Below are 16974 nucleotides of genomic sequence, written 5' to 3'. Positions count from 1 at the left end.
TTTTTTAATCGCTGGGTGTGGTGTGGCACACCTGTAGTCCGAGGTACTTGGGAGGCTGAGATGAGAGGATCCCTTGAACCCAGGAGTTCAAGGCTGCAGTGAGCTGTGTTCACACCACTGTACTCCAGCCTAGGTAACAGAGAGAGACCCTGTCTCAAAAAACGAAAATGAAACAAAGATAGTATCTGGCTCTCCCACGACTGCCTGTGAGGGTGTTGGTGTACCAGCATGTGTTGTGCCCTCTCTGTGCCAGACTGTGCTAGACGCTGCGCACTTAGGATCCCTGTCCCAGGAGCTTGTGTTCTGGCTGGGGAGACTGATTTGTCTGGGGATGGTGGTGTCGTGACAGACAGTGCAGTGGTGAGCACAGGTCATTCTCAGTGGCACCTCTGTGCTTTGAGTCTGCACCGGTGCAGCTGACAGTGTTGAGAAGAGTGTGTTGCAGGATACAGTGGGATCCTCACCCCCCGAGCAGGGCCAGCGCCAGGCGCCCCATCATCTGCATCGCATGTTCCATATGTAGTGTGAGAAATGTCCAGTGTATGGTTTACAAAACGCTGTTGGTGTGCTAGCCTCAGATTTTTATGTAATGAAGTTGCATCTGTTCACTGTTCCAGACCTGCCAAGAAGTGGGACAGTGCAGCTATTCAGTACTTTCAGAACCTTCTCAAAGGTAAGCCAGTGCCTGATCACTGCAGCCTGCCTGGAAGTGACACCCACAGAGGCCTCAGCTTCTGTTGCTGGAGGGGGTTGGAGATGCCCCTGTTGGCCAAACAGCCCTCCTCAGAGGAGTTCCCTAAGCTCCCTGGGGCTTCTCCCAGCTCAAGTGCCACAGTAACTCTGCACCCCTAGTGGCTGTGGATGTCAGTAATTGACAGCTAAGATCAGCAGGGGGCTGTTTGTACAAGGGAACCCTTACACAGTAATAATGCTTGCCTCTGTTTGCATAAAAGCTGCGGCGCTGCAAAATAAATTCACATGGATTTTATTGGACCAGTAATTGATGAAAAATCTAGCATTTTTAGTGAGCAAGAGATAGTAAATGGATATTTATTGTGTAATATTCATTACTGCTAATTTAAGATGAATAAAATGTCTTCAGCTGTTCTTTTTATTTTATATCAGTGACTGTAAACAGTGTATTTTGTGGGATCTGTCTTAACCCCTGGCAGTCAGATATTGGTTTCAGTGAGAGGGTTGGTGGGTGGGAAATACCTGGGGTGCTGCCTGGTACTTCGTTGGGTCCTGGCCCCTCTCCTGTGCTGTGCCGTTGTCTGGGTAGAGGAGGAGCCAGATCCTTTGACCTGGGAGCAGTGGGAGGCTGGGAGGTCATTGGGACTGGAGTTTTGGCCCTGTGAGCCACGGGGGCTGCTGGGAGATGAGAATGCGAGTCTGGAGGAGGCTGGCCATCTAGTCCTCAGTGGCTCAGGCAAGTGACTTAGCCTCTGAGCCTGGTCTCCTCACCTGTGATGTGACCACTGTACTTACCTTGAAGGCAGTGGTAAGAACTCAGCGAAAGAAGGTTTCTAAAGGACTTAGCACAGCGCCCGGTAGGTGGCAGTGATGCTGCTGCTGTGGGGTTTTGAGTCTCTAAGGGAGTAGCTGGGTGCTGCACTCCGTGGGGCTTTGCAGGGTAGAACGGACCTCAGATGAAGGCCTGGCACTGGAAATCTGGGTTTGGGAGGAGTGGAGGAGAAGAGAATACCAGGAGCTATGCTTGAGGAGGTATTCACAGGGTGGCACAGGAACCTGTTGACAGGGACAGGACTCGTGATCCACTCCGCAATCAGGAGTGCTTTTTCCTAACATGCTCCCCCTGGTCCTGCCCGAGGAAGCCATTTGGGCACTCTTAAGTGGTTAGCAGAGGTTACTAGGTGAGAAATAGTCATGATTGTTTCAAATATACTTTTAACATCAGCTAATTTGTGTTTTCATTTATGCTGTTTAGCAACTACCCAGGTGGAAGCCAGATTATGTGCTGTGGAAGAAGATACATTTGAGGTTTACCTTTATGTAACTATAAAAGATGAAAAGGTAAGTGAAAGAATTGTATTTTAAAAATATTTAATCATGGTTTTAAATTTTACTTTGATAAAACAGAATAAATGCCAAGAAAAACACTGTAGTTCATACAGCATAGAAATTGTCTTAATCTCTTAAGGTCTACCTTAGACCTGAAGTTAGCTAGGTCTGTATTTTCTTCTTTTGATTACTTAAAAAAATGACTTTGGCATTTTATTTTAAAATGGCCAAGAAATTATTCCTATAGTGATGAGCATGAAATGTTGTTTTCTTCTCAGGGAACATGATTTTTATAAATATGCTAATTTGCTATAGCATTAGTTCACTGCCTTTCCCCCTAGACATTCTCACTGTATGTAACATATGCTTACTGTAAAGAATTAAGATCACAAGCAGAAAGAAAGTGGACATCACATGTGAGCAGCCCCTACCTCTGCCAGGTGCCAGCTGCTAGCATTTTGGCCTCTGCCCTCTCTGAAGGATGGCTCAGGGCATAGTTCAGCACTGGGCAGAAGTGGATAGAAGGGGCACATCCAGGACTGCTCAGAGCCCCTGGAGGGTACCTTAACCATGGATTTTTTAAAAATTGTATTTTGAGGCCGGGCGCGGTGGCTCAAGCCTGTAATCCCAGCACTTTGGGAGGCCGAGACGGGCGGATCACGAGGTCAGGAGATCGAGACCATCCTGGCTAACACGGTGAAACCCCGTCTCTACTAAAAAATACAAAAAACTAGCCGGGCGAAGTGGCGGGCGCCTGTGGTCCCAGCTACTCGGGAGGCTGAGGCAGGAGAATGGCGTGAACCCGGGAGGCGGAGCTTGCAGTGAGCTGAGATCCGGCCACCGCACTCCAGCCTGGGCGACAGAGCCAGACTCAGTCTCTAAAAAAAAAAAAAAAAAAAAAAAAAATTGTATTTTGAAATAGTTTTAGACTTACAGAAGAGATGCAGAAATAGTGCAGACATTTTGGGAAATGCTTTGCCCAGGTTGTCCTGATGTTAACATAGCACAAAACCACAGTACAGTTTTTAAAACCAGAAAAGTAACATTAATAAAATACCACTGAAAACCTGCAGACAGATGAATGTTGCCAGTTTCCCCGCTGATTTCCTTTCTCTCATCTAGGATCTGCTCCAGCACCGCGCGCCCCCCCGCCACTGCACCTGTTTGTCATGTCTCCTTCCCCTCCTCTGGCCTGTGACAGCTCCTCAGTACTTCCATGCCTCTCATGGCATTGACTGCTTTGGAAGAGCAGTGGCCAGTGGTTTTGTAGAATGTTCCTCAATTTGGTTTGCCTGATATTTTTCATCATTGTATTAAGGCTGTGCATTTTTGGCAAGAAGACCACAGAAGTGGTACTGTGCCCTTCTCAGTGCATCCCAGCAGGGGTTTATGACATCAGTATGTCTAATTACTAGTGATGTGAATGGTTTTTTCCCTTCAACTTTTAAGTTCGGGGTACATGTGCAGGACATGCAAGTTTGTTACATAGGTAAATGTGTTCCATGGTGGTTTGCTGCACAGATCATCCCGTGACCTAGGTATTAAGCCCAACATCCATTAGCTATTCTTCCCTGATGCTCTCCCTCCCCCTTCCCCACCCCCTGACAGGCCCCAGTGGGTGTTGTTCCCCCCAGTGTCTATGTGTTCTCATCATTCAGCTCCCACTTATAAGTGAGAACATGCAGTGTTTTTCTGTTCCTGCATTAGTTTGCTGAGGATAATGGCTCTAGCTCCATCCATGTCCTTGCAAAGGGCACAATCTTGTTCCCTTTTATGGCTGCATAGTATTCCATGGTGTATATGTACCACATTTTGTGATATGGATGTTGATCACCTGGTTACTGTGGTGTTTGCCAGGTTTTTCCTGTACAGAGGTGTTATTTTATCCTTTTGAAATTAGTAAGTATCTTGTGGGGACCTACTTTGAGGCTGCAGATAACCATTCCATCAATGATTCTTGGCCGAGAAAGATATTACTGTGGTGTATACGTGTTTCATCTTTCCCTCTACATTTTTCTCCTCTCCCCTCCCCTCCTGTGTGTCTCTCTTTGTCTCCTAGGTTGGAGTACAGTAGCACAATTGTAGCTTGCTGCAGCCTCAACCTCCTGGGCCCAAGGGATCCTCCTTCCTCAACTTCACAAGTAGTTGAGACTACAGGTGTGCACCACCACGCCCATGTAATTTTTTGTGGAGACGGGATTTCATTATGTTGCCCAGGCTGGTCTCAACAGGCAGTCTTCTTGCCTTATCCTCCCAAAGTGCTGGGATCACAGGTGTGAGCCACCACGCCCAGCCCCTTCTACATTTTTAATTTTTATTATTTATTTATTTATTGTTTTTGAGATGGAGTCTCGCGCTGTCGCCCAGGCTGGAGTGCAGTGGTGCAATCTCAGCTCACTGCAACCTCTACTTCCCGGGTTCAAGTGATTCTCCTGCCTCAGTCTCCTGAGTAGCTGGGATTACAGGCACACGCCACCACGCACAGCTAATTTTTATGTTTTAAGTAGAGACGGGGTTTTACCAAGTTGGCCAGGCTGGTCTCAGACTCCTGACCTCAAGTGATCTGCCTGCCTCAGCCTCTCAAAGTGTTGGGATTACAGGCGTTAGCCATTACGCCTGGCCCCCTTCTGCATTTTTTTTTTTTTAGACAGAGTTTCGTTCTTGTTGCCCAGGCTGGAGTGCAATGGTGCAATCTTGGCTCTCTGCAGCCTCCGCCTCCCAGGTTCAAGCAATTCTCCTACCTCAACCTCCAGAGTAGCTGGGATAACAGGTGCCCACCACCACACCCGGCTAATTTTTTGTATTTTTAGTAGAGATGGGGTTTTACTATGTTGGCCAGGCTGGTCTCAAACTCTTGACCTTAGGTGATCCACCCGCCTCGGCCTCCCAAAGTGCTGGGATTACAGGCGTGAGCCACCATGCCTGGCCCCCTTCTGCATTTTTAATTGGAATTTTATACCAAAGAACCCTCCCTCCTCCCCCATATATTAATTATTTGATAATTTGCATTAATATGGACTTTTGGAAATGTATTTTATTTGGGGAGTTCTAATCTATGACTATCATTATTGCCTTGCTCACATTGCATTGGATTCTGGCCATTAGATGCTCCTTCAAAGGGGCTTTTGTATACTTTCAGTGTGCCCCATCATTACTTGAACCCTCTTTACTCTCTGTGCCACAATGTTTATCATTTTGTTATTTGCCAGCCCTAGCCCTAGAATCAGCCACTTCTTTTTTTTTTTTTTTTTTTTTTTGAGATGGAATCACTCAGGCTGGAGTGTACTGGCGTGATCTCTGCTCACTGCAAGCTCCGCCTTCTGGGTTCATGCCATTCTCCTGCCTCAGCCTCCTGAGTAGCTAGGACTACAGGCGCCTGCCACCACGCCTGGCTAATTTTTTGTATATTTAGTAGAGATAGGGTTTCACCGTGTTAGCCAGGATGGTCTCGATCTCCTGACCTTGTGATCTGCCCACCTTGGTGTGCTTGTTCCAACTGGAGTGTCATGATCATAGGTCCTCTCAGCAGAAAATATTATGAAATGTATGTATGTACTTATTCCCATGCACACACAAATCTATATTTCTATATCCATCTGTACACGTATTAAGAGCTTTGATACTTCTGATTTGAATCCAGTACCATAGGGTTCATTCTAACTGTCTCCTTTCCTTATTTATTCATTTATTTTTTTGAGACAGGGTCTTGCTATGTTGTTCAGGCTGGCCTGGAATTCCTGGGCTCAAGTGATCCTCCAGCCACACCCTCTCAAGTAGGTGGGACTATAAGCACACACCACCATGCCTGATCCCTTATTCTTAACCCCCTTCTCCAACAGTGAGAAACCTACTCTCTTTGGCTGCAGTCTACGTATTTGACTCATCCATGTATTTACATTAAGTAATTTCAGGATTGCTAACCCACACTCCTGTGAAAACAAAATTTGTATTCAGCCTTCACATTATGCAGCCAAAATACTGTCTGCCAAAGTTACTTAGGTTGTTTTTTCCCTTTCGCACCTTCTTCAGTGTGATTATGTTATTCTTTTGTAATGGGGTTCATTTGTTACTGCTTATATTGCATTTTGGATTCCCCACATCCTGGTTCATTTTACCTATGACTTTTCATTACTTATTTTGTAACTTAGTAAAAATACCAAAATCGCCCAAAGGTTTGGCTTACACCTGTTTAATCCCAGCACTTTGGGAGGCTGATGTGGGTGGCTTGCTTGAGCTCTGGAGTTTGAGACCATCCTGGGCAACATGGTGAAACCTTGTCTCTACAAAAAATACAAAAATTAGCTAGGTGTGATGGCTTGCACCTGTAGTCCTAGCTACTTGGAAGGCTGAAGTGGGAGGATTGCTTGCGCCTGGGAGGCAGAGAATGCAGTGAGCCAAGATGACAGCACTGCATTCCAGTCTGTGTGACAGAGTAAGACCCTGTCTCAAAAACAAACAAAAAAAACCCCACCAAAATATTGGCTACAGAACCAATCATTTTTTTAAAAAAAATTTCATACTTAAGAGACCTATCCTGTAAGGACCAGTCTTATAAGACATCTTTTTTTAAAATAAATTCTGTATAAACTTGCTTTCTTCTTGCTTTTCAAAAGTAGGTCTCTTTCTAACCATGTAGGTTGTATGCTGATAATGACTCTATTTTTTTTCTTTTCTTTTTTTTTTTTTTGGAGATGGAATTTTGCTCTGGTGGCCCAGGCTGGAGTGCAATGGCGTGATCTCAGCTCACCGCAACCTCTGCCTCCTGGGTTCAAGCAGTTCTCCAGCCTCAGCCTTCCCAAGTAGCCGGGATTACAGGCATATGCCACCACGCCCGGATAATTTTGTATTTTTAGTAGAGATGGGGTTTCTCCATGTTGGTCTTACTTTAAAGTGCAGCAGGCAGGGAGGTTCGTGCTTAGCCGAGAGAGCTTACAGTGGATGCATGAGATCATAACTGCCAGAGGAAAAGCATGTAGGCCAGCAATCCTTTACCAGCTCCCAAAGGTGGCACCAGGATATGTCCCAGGGTGTTTTGTTTTTTGGTCTGGCTTCTTTCATTTGGCAAAATTATTTTAAGATGCATCCATATTTGTTCCTTTTGTTGCCAAGTCCTCTTCCATTGTGTGGATATACTATAGTGTATTTACCCATTAACTCGTTGATGGATATTTGGGTTGTGGCCATAGGGCCCTTATAGATATTCATGTACAAGTCTTCCTGTGGACCTGTGCTTTCATTTCTCTTGAACATTACCTAGGAGTCAAACTTTTGGATCATATTGTAGGTGTTAAGAAACTGCCATATTGTTTTCCAAAGTGGTAGACTATTTTACCTTCGCCTCAGCAATGAGAATTCCAGTTCCTCCATGTCTCTTGTGTAAACATTCTGCCAAGTGTGCAGTGGCACCTCATTGTGGTTTAAATTTGCATTTCCCTAATGACTAATGATGGTTTTAAATGCTTATTTGCAATATTCAGAATTTGATGAAGCAGACATTCAGATTGTTTGCACATACTTTAATTGTGTTGTTTTCGTTTTATTGAGTTTTGTGAGTTCCTTATATATTCTGGATACATGTCATCTGGATACTTGATTTTAAAATAATTTTGCCTCATCTCTTTATTCTCTTGAAGAGCAGAAATTTAAAATTCTGAGCAAATCCAGTGTAACAGGTTTTCCTTCTATGGTTCGTGTTTTGTCTCTGTCCTCCTACCAGGTTTTTGCCTGGCCAGGTAGTTTTAGCACTACAGTGCTTATGTCCAAGAAGACATCTCTTGTGTTTCACACAGATGCTTTCTGTTTTTCTTCATCAGGATTGGTGGGAAGTAATTGGTTTACCAGAGCAGGAGTCAAATCTGTTTCTATCAGATTATGTTCTATAAAATAATTTCTCTGAAGATAGAACTTTGGGGTTAAGTTTGGAATATTTCCTTTAAAATTGCTTGACTGTATTTGTCTTATTCACGAAATGTTTAAAATTTTACAGGTTTGTGTTAATGATGATCTTGTTGCAAAGAACTATGCTTGTTATATATCACCTACAAAGAATAAAAACCTTCAATATTTAGAAAAACCAAGATTGAATATAAAATCAGCACCCTCCTTCAATAAACTCAATCCAGCACTTACACTCTGGCCAATGTTTTTGCAAGGAAAAGATGTTCAAGGAATGGAAGGTGAGTAGATTCTCATCATATCAATTTCCCTTACATTGTTTTATTAGTAATCTTAGTGATAGATATAAGTTGTACAGACTTTTCCCCACATGGAGACAAAGACTTGGACTCTGTTTAATATTTAAAGTTTAATCCTGATGAGGCTATGACAGATTTTAAGGTCCTAAAGTGCCACAGTTTGTGTTTATTAGACCAGGAAAAAAACTGCCCTCAATTTCTTATTAACATTGAGTTACGTTGTTAGAAGTCCAAATGTTTGTAATTTAGAGATACTAACAAAACAAGATTTTGAGTATTTAGACTTCTAGATACTTTTAAAAAGAGCTATTTATCACAAATAACCCTTAGCATGAAAATATAAGAGCTAGTCACGGACTGTGGAAACAATTTCTGACATTTCTGTCCACATCCGGTTTTTAGTCCCCTCGCCTTGTGTCCCTTAGTCAGGTGTCCTGTAACCTCAGAGCAAAAGCAAGAGCAGAAGTAGTGTACTAACAAGTTCACATTTTTATTTGGGGTTTTATTTCATGCTTTAATTCTGAAATTTATTCTTTCTATCAGATTCACATGGTTTAAATTTTCTGGCACAATCTCTGCAGCATACATGGCGCAGGGGTATTGTCGGTGACCTCAGGCCAACAGCCACAGCACCGGGTGAGTTCTGCTAATGTGGTTTATTTCATAGGCAGCATGAAAAAAGTATTCTTAGCTTTTTAAAGATTAGAAAGGTTGTCTAGAAGGGCTATGGTAATTCTCCCTCTTTTCTTAATTTAGTGTAACCAATCTGTGATGTAGATGCTGAAAGAGATCACGTGTCCTGCATTTCATACTTAGAAATTTTACTGTCATGTAAAGAACGTAACAGGCACCTGTTCATGTGCAGGACTGATTTTTTTCCAGCCTAGCCATTGACCAGTAATCATTATCTGTCCTCAGAGTGTACATATGTATTTATGATTGATTTTTCACTTAGGCAACAGGATGCGTAAAAATAGGGAAGACTTGCTTATGAGGGCAGAAATACATAGTTTTTAATTCCAGTCTTCAAGATATTTTATGAATTGGAATTGCTGGGTGGGGGTGAAATGTGTCAGCCCAGTTGATGCCTGGCTCACCCTCTGTGGTGGTTCCTCCACCATTTCACTCCTATGCTGGATGTGTGTCTAGGAAGGCCTCACTTCATGTCTTGGATAGGTTCTTGGAAACTGACTTCAGTGAAACAAAGTGAAACGAAGCAACCTTGAACAAAGCAACTCAATTTGAGGGCCTACTGTACTTTGTTTCCCTTAAATCCATGGTTTCCAAGAACCTATTGATGAGTCAAGTGAGGACTTACTGATACCTGTGGGTGTAATATTTCATGTGCATCTGTAGTAAACCACAACTACATTAAAGCTTTAGCCAACTAAAATATTCCCTGTACTTCAAATTATTTTCAATTACTTTGTTAATGTTGCTCATCATAGAGAAGGAAGGATGCAAAGGATTTTTCTCAGCCACTCTGCCAACCAGAGAGTCCTTCATGGCTGGCAGTGCCCACCCTGTCCCCGACCTGGGCCTTGCTCAGCCCTGGGCCTGGCCGCTGGAGGCTCCCTACCCACTCAGCCCACCTGTGCTATAGATTGTATCTGCATTTGGCGGTTCCCAAGCTCTTGTCCTGTGTCCAAGAAGAATAAGGTTATGCTGCCAGTTAGAAGAGTGAGGATGGGCAGAGGAGAATTTTATGGAGCGATGGAACAGCTCTCAGTGTAACCTCATTCTTCTTGGACAGGTGGTTTCTGTCTCAGTGTGGCCAGGCTGGAACTTTTTATGGACTCAGAATGGAGAGTGTATGCTGATTGGTTAGTGAATATGCAAAAAAGGTTAAACCAAACACACCACTCAAAGGTGGGTATGACAGTGTAGAAAACCAACTAGGAAAGAGTAGGTGTATATGAAATAAGTAGGAGGTAGAGATCACTCAGAGGAAAAAATGCCAAACAGGAAAACAGTTTCTCAATCCAGTGTGTATATTACCCGAGACTTGTAGCTGAGCTTTAAACTGGTTTCTGCTTGAAAATTGGGTTTCACCAGGGACCCACCCCTATCTCCCTAGGCATTTGACTGCCTTTTGCTGCTATCAATAACCCAAATTGTAAAAACCTGTCATCTCACTGCCTACTTTTTAAAATTGTAGAGTCGGGACCAGGTGCAGTGGCTCACACCTGTAATCCCAGCACTTTGGGAGGTCAAGGCTGGCAGATCACTTGAGGCTGGCATTTCAAGAGCAGCCTGGCCAATATAGTGAAAACCCATCTCTACTAAAACTACAAAAATTAGCCGGGTGTGGTTGTGCATGCCTGTAGTCCCAGCTACTCCGGAGACTGAGGCCGGAGAATGGCTTGAACTGGAAGGTGGAGGTTGCAGTGAGCCAAGATTGTGTCATTGCACTCCAGCCTGGGTGACAGAGTAAGACTCTGTCTCAGAAAATAAAATAAAATAAAATAAAATAAAAGGCCGGGCACGGTGACTCATGCCTGTAATCCCAGCACTTTGGGAGACCGACACAGGTGGATCACCTGAGGTTAGCAGTTTGAGACCAGCCTGGCCAACATGGTGAAACCCCGTCTCTGCTAAAAATACAAAAATTAGCCAGTCATGGTGGCGTGTGCCTGTAGTCCCAGCTACTCAAGAACTTATTTGCTACATGATGAAATGAGAAACTAGAATGTAAAAAGGAGGAGTGAACCCTGTAGACTCTGTTGCATTGAAGGTAAGGGTGGCAACACAGTGTGGAGAGAACAAGCTTGGGGCTAGAAGCCAGGAGATATGTGTTCTAATCCTAAGTCCACCACTGGCTTGATGGGAGCCTTGACCTTCCAAGAGCCTGCATCTGCCCATCTGTAGATGGAGTGGGAGGTAGGGGAAGACTAGAAGGCTCCTGGAGTTCTAGCATGTCTCCATCTGGGAATTTTTTTTTTTTTTTTTTTTTTTTTTTTTGAGACAGGGTCTCGCTCTGTTGCCCAGGCTTGATTGCAGTAGTGTGATCACAGCTTACCGCAGCCTCAAACTCCTGGCCTCAAAGGAGGCTGCAGCAGGAGAATCACTTGAACCCAGGAGGCAGAGGTTGCAGTGAACCAAGATTGTGCCACTGCACTCCAACTTGGGCAACAGAGTGAGACTCTGGCTCAAAAATAAAAAATAAAATAAAATAAATAAAATAAAATAAAATAAAATACCTTTCTTTCCGAAGTTTTCCAGAGGGTATTTGTAAAATTTTTATTTCACAGAAATGGGATCCTCTTTGTAGTGTATTTTACTTAGTATATGGCTGAACCCCTTTGTAGGTCAGATATATCTGGTAGAATGTGTTTAAGGACATAGACTCTGATGTGAGACTGTCAGGGTGTCAGGCCTGCTTCCTTCTCTGGCACATGGGGAGGTGTCGTTACCATCCCCCTGGGAGTTGCTGAACTGGGCCATCGTGCAGTATGCTTGGCTCAGCGCCTGACCTGTGGCAGCCTCAGCACATGTGGCCTCTGCCCCAGATTCTCATATGCCTCTTGTAGGGGATCCTCAGGTGAGAATTACAGCAGAAAGTAGAACCTGTTGTTGATGGGAGTGTATTCTTTCTGTTTATGTTCTTTTTCCATTGGAGGAATAAAAATACCAGGCACTACATCATTGTGTTTAATTATCACGTGGCTTTCCATTGCATGATATGTCAAAATTACTTTCAGGAGTCCCAGCTTGCTGGGCAGTAATTGTTTCCTGCTTATTACAGTCAGTACTAGAATGAACTATGCTTATCTTTGAAAAGGAAAAGGTTATGGTGAACAAAAACAAAAAAAGATAATGTGAGGTGTGACTGAATTGGCATGTAAAAAACAGAATTATTAGATGTTACTTTTCTAAGTACAGATTTCACTTTCCTTTAATTATTGTGAGAAGGTACTTCAGTTATATTACAGTTAGTTTTTGGTGTTTCTCTTTGAAGTTGCCTAATATTTTTAAGAATCAAAGTATAATACTTTGCTAATACTTGATTTGCTAATACTTGATCAAACAATCACATATTACAGAAGGGCTACAGTGAAAAATAATTTTTTTATTTGCAACCTCTTCTTACCCCAGAATGTCCCCTAGAGATAAACTCACTTTTTAAAGTTACTTATTTTGATAATTATCTCCAGATTTTAAAATAATTATGTATATTTTACTGTTACTAGGCTTGTTAACTTTAGACATTGTCTTGATTTCTAGGGCAAGTTCGCTCTCATGCCCCTAACCCATATTCATTCATTCATCAGTTATTTATGAAGCCCTCACTGTCAGGTGCTTTTCTAGGGATTCTTAGGAGGGAAACAAAGTCTCTGCTTCCATAGAGTTTACATCCATCTTCTCAGTACATTTTTTATTTTACAATAATTACAAACTTACAGAAAAGTTGGAGAGTATTACAAATTACTTTTTCCCTAAACCATTTGAGAATAAGTTGCCAACCTGATTCCGCAATACTTGAGTTTTTCCTAGAAAGGAGGACATTCTCAAAAATATCCACAATACAATGATCAGAGTGTGAAGATTAACATTGAATATTGTGATCATGTAACTCCCAGGCACCATTCAGATTTTGCTGATTATCCTAATACTCCCTTTATAGCAAAGAGACGTCGTTCAGCATCACTTGTTTCATTGAGAGAACACGTTTCTTTAGTCTTTCCTCTGGGACATTTCCTGGGTCTCCTTGATTTTCATGACCTTGCTCTTTGGAAGATTACAGACATGTTATTTTGCAGAATGTGTTCTGGATTTTGGTCATTCTAATACGGGTGTAGTGGAATATCATTTCAGTTTGCATGTCTCTAATGACATACGACGTGAGCATCTTTTCATATGCTTATTTGCTGTTGGTATATCTTCTCAGATGAGATGTCTCATCAGGATTTCCTTATTTATTTATTAATTTAGAGATGGAGTCGTGCGCTGTCAACCAGGCTGGAGTGCGGTGGTGTGATCTCAGCTCATGGCAACCTCTGCCTCCCAGGTTCAAGCCTCCTGCCTCAGCCCCCCGAGTAGCTGGGATTAAGGTGCCCACCACCATGCCTGGCTAGTTTGTATATTTTCAGTAGAGACGGGGTTTTACCATGTTGGCCAGGCTGGTCTCGAACTCCTGAGCTCAAGTGATCTACCTACCTCAAATGATCCGCCTGCCTTGGCCTCCCAAAGTGCTGGGATTACAGGCATGAGCCACGCACCGCGCCTGGCAAAAATTTGCCTATTTTAAATTGACTTATTTGTCCTCTTATTGTTGAGTTTTAGGAGTCCTTTGCATATTTTGGATAACAATCCTTTTTTTACATGTGTCCTTTGCAAACATTTCCTCCCAGTGTGTGACTTGTCTCTCATTCTCTTGACAATATCTTTCACAGAGCAGAAGTGTTCAGTTTTAATGAAGTCCAGCTGATCAGTTGCTTCTTTCATGGATTGTGCCTTTGGTGTTGTCTCTAAAAAGCCATCGCCGGCTGGGCGCGGTGGCTCAAGCCTGTAATCCCAGCACTTTGGGAGGCCGAGACGGGCGGATCACGAGGTCAGGAGATCGAGACCATCCTGGCGAACACGGTGAAACCCCGTCTCTACTGAAAAAAAAAAAATACAAGAAACTAGCCGGGCGAGGTGGCGGGCGCCTGTAGTCCCAGCTACTTGGGAGGCTGAGGCAGGAGAATGGTGTAAACCTGGGAGGCGGAGCTTGCAGTGAGCTGAGATCCGGCCACTGCACTCCAGCCTGGGCGACAGAGCGAGACTCCATCTCAAAAAAAAAAAAAGCCGTCGCCATACTCAGGGTCATCTAGGTTTTCTCCTGTGTTATTTTCTAGGAGTTTTGTATTTTGCATTTTTCATTTAGATCCATTTGAGTTGATTTTTGTGAAGGGTATAAGGTCTGTGTCCAGAGTCATTTTTCTGCATGTGGATGGTTCCAGCACCATTTGTTGAAAAGAGAAGGTTATGAGTTTTATTAGAGAAATCTTACATACTGTTTTGAAAGGAAGCTCATTGACACTAGAGAAGCTTTTGGGAGCTGGCAAGCTCTGATTGGTAGGTGATGGCAGTAGGTAAAACTAATCTTAAAGTCGTGGCAGGTTATTTCAGCAGCTACCAGGTAAAACTGGTGTTGGGATTTTGGCAGTGCACCTCAACAGAGGGGCCAAGAAAGTGCTCTGTGCCTCGAGTACTTTTCCTCTGGCCTCTCGACTCTGATTTAGTTGGAGATGAAAGAATGAACTAGTTTGTATAATTAACTTTCACAGGACCGTTGGGTTTAAAGTGATTATTTATATACAGTCGTGTGTTGCTTACTGATGGAATGTGTTCTGAGAAATACATCATTAAGTGATATTGGTGTGCAAACATAATAGGGTGTACTTACAGCAACCTACGTGGTGCGGCCTACTACACATATAGGTGATATGGTATAGCCTATGGCTCCTAGGCCACAAACCTGTACAGCATGTTACTGTATTGAATGCCGTAGGCAGCTGTAACACAATGGTAACTATTTGTGTTATCTAAATCAATTTAAACATAGAAAAGGTAGTGATTATGGTATGATGTTGCTAGGCAATAGGAGTTTTTCATCTTCATTAAAATCTTATGAGACCACCATCGTATACATGGTCTGTCGCTGATGGAAGGTTGGCATGTGGCACGTAACTGGAGTTGGATTACTGTCTGCCAAGCCTATTACCGTCTTTGATTTATTGCCCTTGTTTTTTTGTTCATCTTTTGACTTCTACTCTTCTTCTACCACTTGTGGTTTTAATTGGTTATTTTGATTCCATATAAATGGGCCTTTAATGATGTGGTAGGAGGGGTAGAGAGAGGGAAATGTCTAGAGCCTTGTGATTAGACTCAGTCTTCTAGGGAGCCCGTACCCTTGGGCTGCACGCTTCTCAGGTGCCCCTCCGCGTCCCTCACCTCCCACCTCATGTGGGACAGAATGGCTGGAAGGGGCTAAGTTGTGTTATTTTCCTCCCCCACCAGAAGGCTAAATCAAACTGTATTTCCCTTCCTCTAGGTTAGATAGGTTCTGATAAACTCCAGTAGTTTCGGCTCTGGTTCAATACTTTCTCCTGAGGTCACGTCCTCTTAGGAAGGAACAGCATGCCCTTTATATTTCCAAGTAGTTACTTTTCCCCTCTTCCTGTTGAAGCACAAGGTGATTTTCCTGTGGTATTCACTGTGAGAACCTGCTGGAGCTCCAGGAGGTAGAACTCACAGAAGTGTGGCACGCAGCCCCCCACCCTGGAGTTTTAACTAACAGAGGTGTCCACACTGACCCTCCAGCAAATTGTCAGTTACAGTTCAGGTTTCCCACCTCACTCCTGGTCCCATAGAAGTTTCTTCTGGGTTTCTGCCCCTGTCCGTTCTGAGTTTCTGTCCACCTGTCAGTCTCTCCAGTGCTGGGTCGGCAGTTTGCCCTGTGACCTCACTTTAATGGACCTAGGAAGAGTTCCTGATTTTTCAGTGTGTTCAGCTTTTTACTTGTTGTTAGGATAGAGTGATAACCATCAAGCTTTTTACATGCTTGACTGGAAAGTGGAAATTATACTAAATTTTAAAGTGTAAGATTGACAAGCCTTGGAGATTCTAATTGCTTTTCTTTTTTTACTTTATATTGTCCATCTGCAATGGACTCACTGCAAGCTCCGCCTCCCAGGTTCATACCATTCTCCTGCCTCAGCCTCCCGAGTAGCTGGGACTACAGGTGCCCACCACCACGCCTGGCTAATTTTTAATATTTTTATTAGAGATGGAGTTTCACCGTGTTAGCCAGATGGTCTCGATCTCCTGACTTTGTGATCTGCCCACCTCAGCCTCCTAAAGTGCTGGAATTACAGGCGTGAGCCACCATGCCCGGCTATATTGTCCATCTTTATAGACTCCTTAAGTTGTTCCAGATTCTCATTTATGGAACCCTATATCTGTATGATTTGAATATCTATAGAGACTCCTGTTATGATTCAGCTATGATCTCTCTTGGAAAATATTCTGTGTACACCTTAGAAGTATATGTGCTTTGCTGTTGTTGGGTAGAATGTTACAGAAATCTTAATTAGGTCATACTGGTTGATAGCATTGTTCAAATCTTCTTTATCTTTATTGATTTTCCATGAACTGTTCTGGCAATTATTGAGAAAGAGGTTTTGAAATAGCCAACTATAATTGTTTTGTTTTCTCTTTCCAGTTCTGTCAGTTTTTCCTCCATGTATTTTGAAGGTCTGTTATTTAGGTGCATGAAGACTTAGAATTTTTATGTCCCCGTGATGAATTGCTTACTCAGTCATTGTTAAATGGCTCTCTTTATCCCAGATAGTATTCTTTGCTCTGAAATCTACCTTAATATTAATATAGCTGCTCTAGATCCATTTTGATTAATATTAACATATATCTTTTCATGTCCTTTTAGTTTTAACCTATTGGTGCCTTTATATTTAAGGGGGAGTTCTTGTAGGGAGCATATAGTTGTGTCCAATCTGTCAATCTCTGTCTTTTAATTGGAATATTTAAGTCATTTCTATTTAATGCAATTTATTTAAAATTTTTTATCATTTAAAATTATTGTGGGCACATGGTAGGTATATATATTTATGGAGTACATGAAATATTTTGATACAGGTATGCAATGTGAAATAAGCACATCATGGAGAATGGGGTATTCATTCTCTGAAGCTTTATCCTTTGCATTATAAACAATCCAGTTATATCTTTAAGTTATTTAAGACTTACAGTCACCCTG

The 16974-nt window shown here is 42.9% G+C and overlaps 1 protein-coding gene across 3 annotated transcripts in view; it reads left to right on the top strand.

The window, feature by feature from the left end:
* Positions 1 to 16974, top strand: part of TDRD12 (tudor domain containing 12) — a 95567-nt gene that overhangs the window by 23373 nt on the left and 55220 nt on the right. For all 3 annotated transcript variants that reach the window (XM_025367666.1, XM_025367668.1, XM_025367669.1), the window contains 4 exons: positions 618 to 673; positions 1949 to 2034; positions 8009 to 8198; positions 8760 to 8852. In XM_025367666.1, coding sequence (XP_025223451.1) covers positions 618 to 673; positions 1949 to 2034; positions 8009 to 8198; positions 8760 to 8852 — 425 coding nt within the window. The remainder of the gene's footprint in view (positions 1 to 617; positions 674 to 1948; positions 2035 to 8008; positions 8199 to 8759; positions 8853 to 16974) is intronic.

Source organism: Theropithecus gelada, chromosome 19 (genome assembly GCF_003255815.1).
Source record: "Theropithecus gelada isolate Dixy chromosome 19, Tgel_1.0, whole genome shotgun sequence".
Classification (NCBI taxonomy): domain Eukaryota; kingdom Metazoa; phylum Chordata; class Mammalia; order Primates; family Cercopithecidae; genus Theropithecus; species Theropithecus gelada.
Note: the sequence above shows the minus strand (reverse complement) of the source record. Positions and strands in the feature narration are given on the sequence as shown.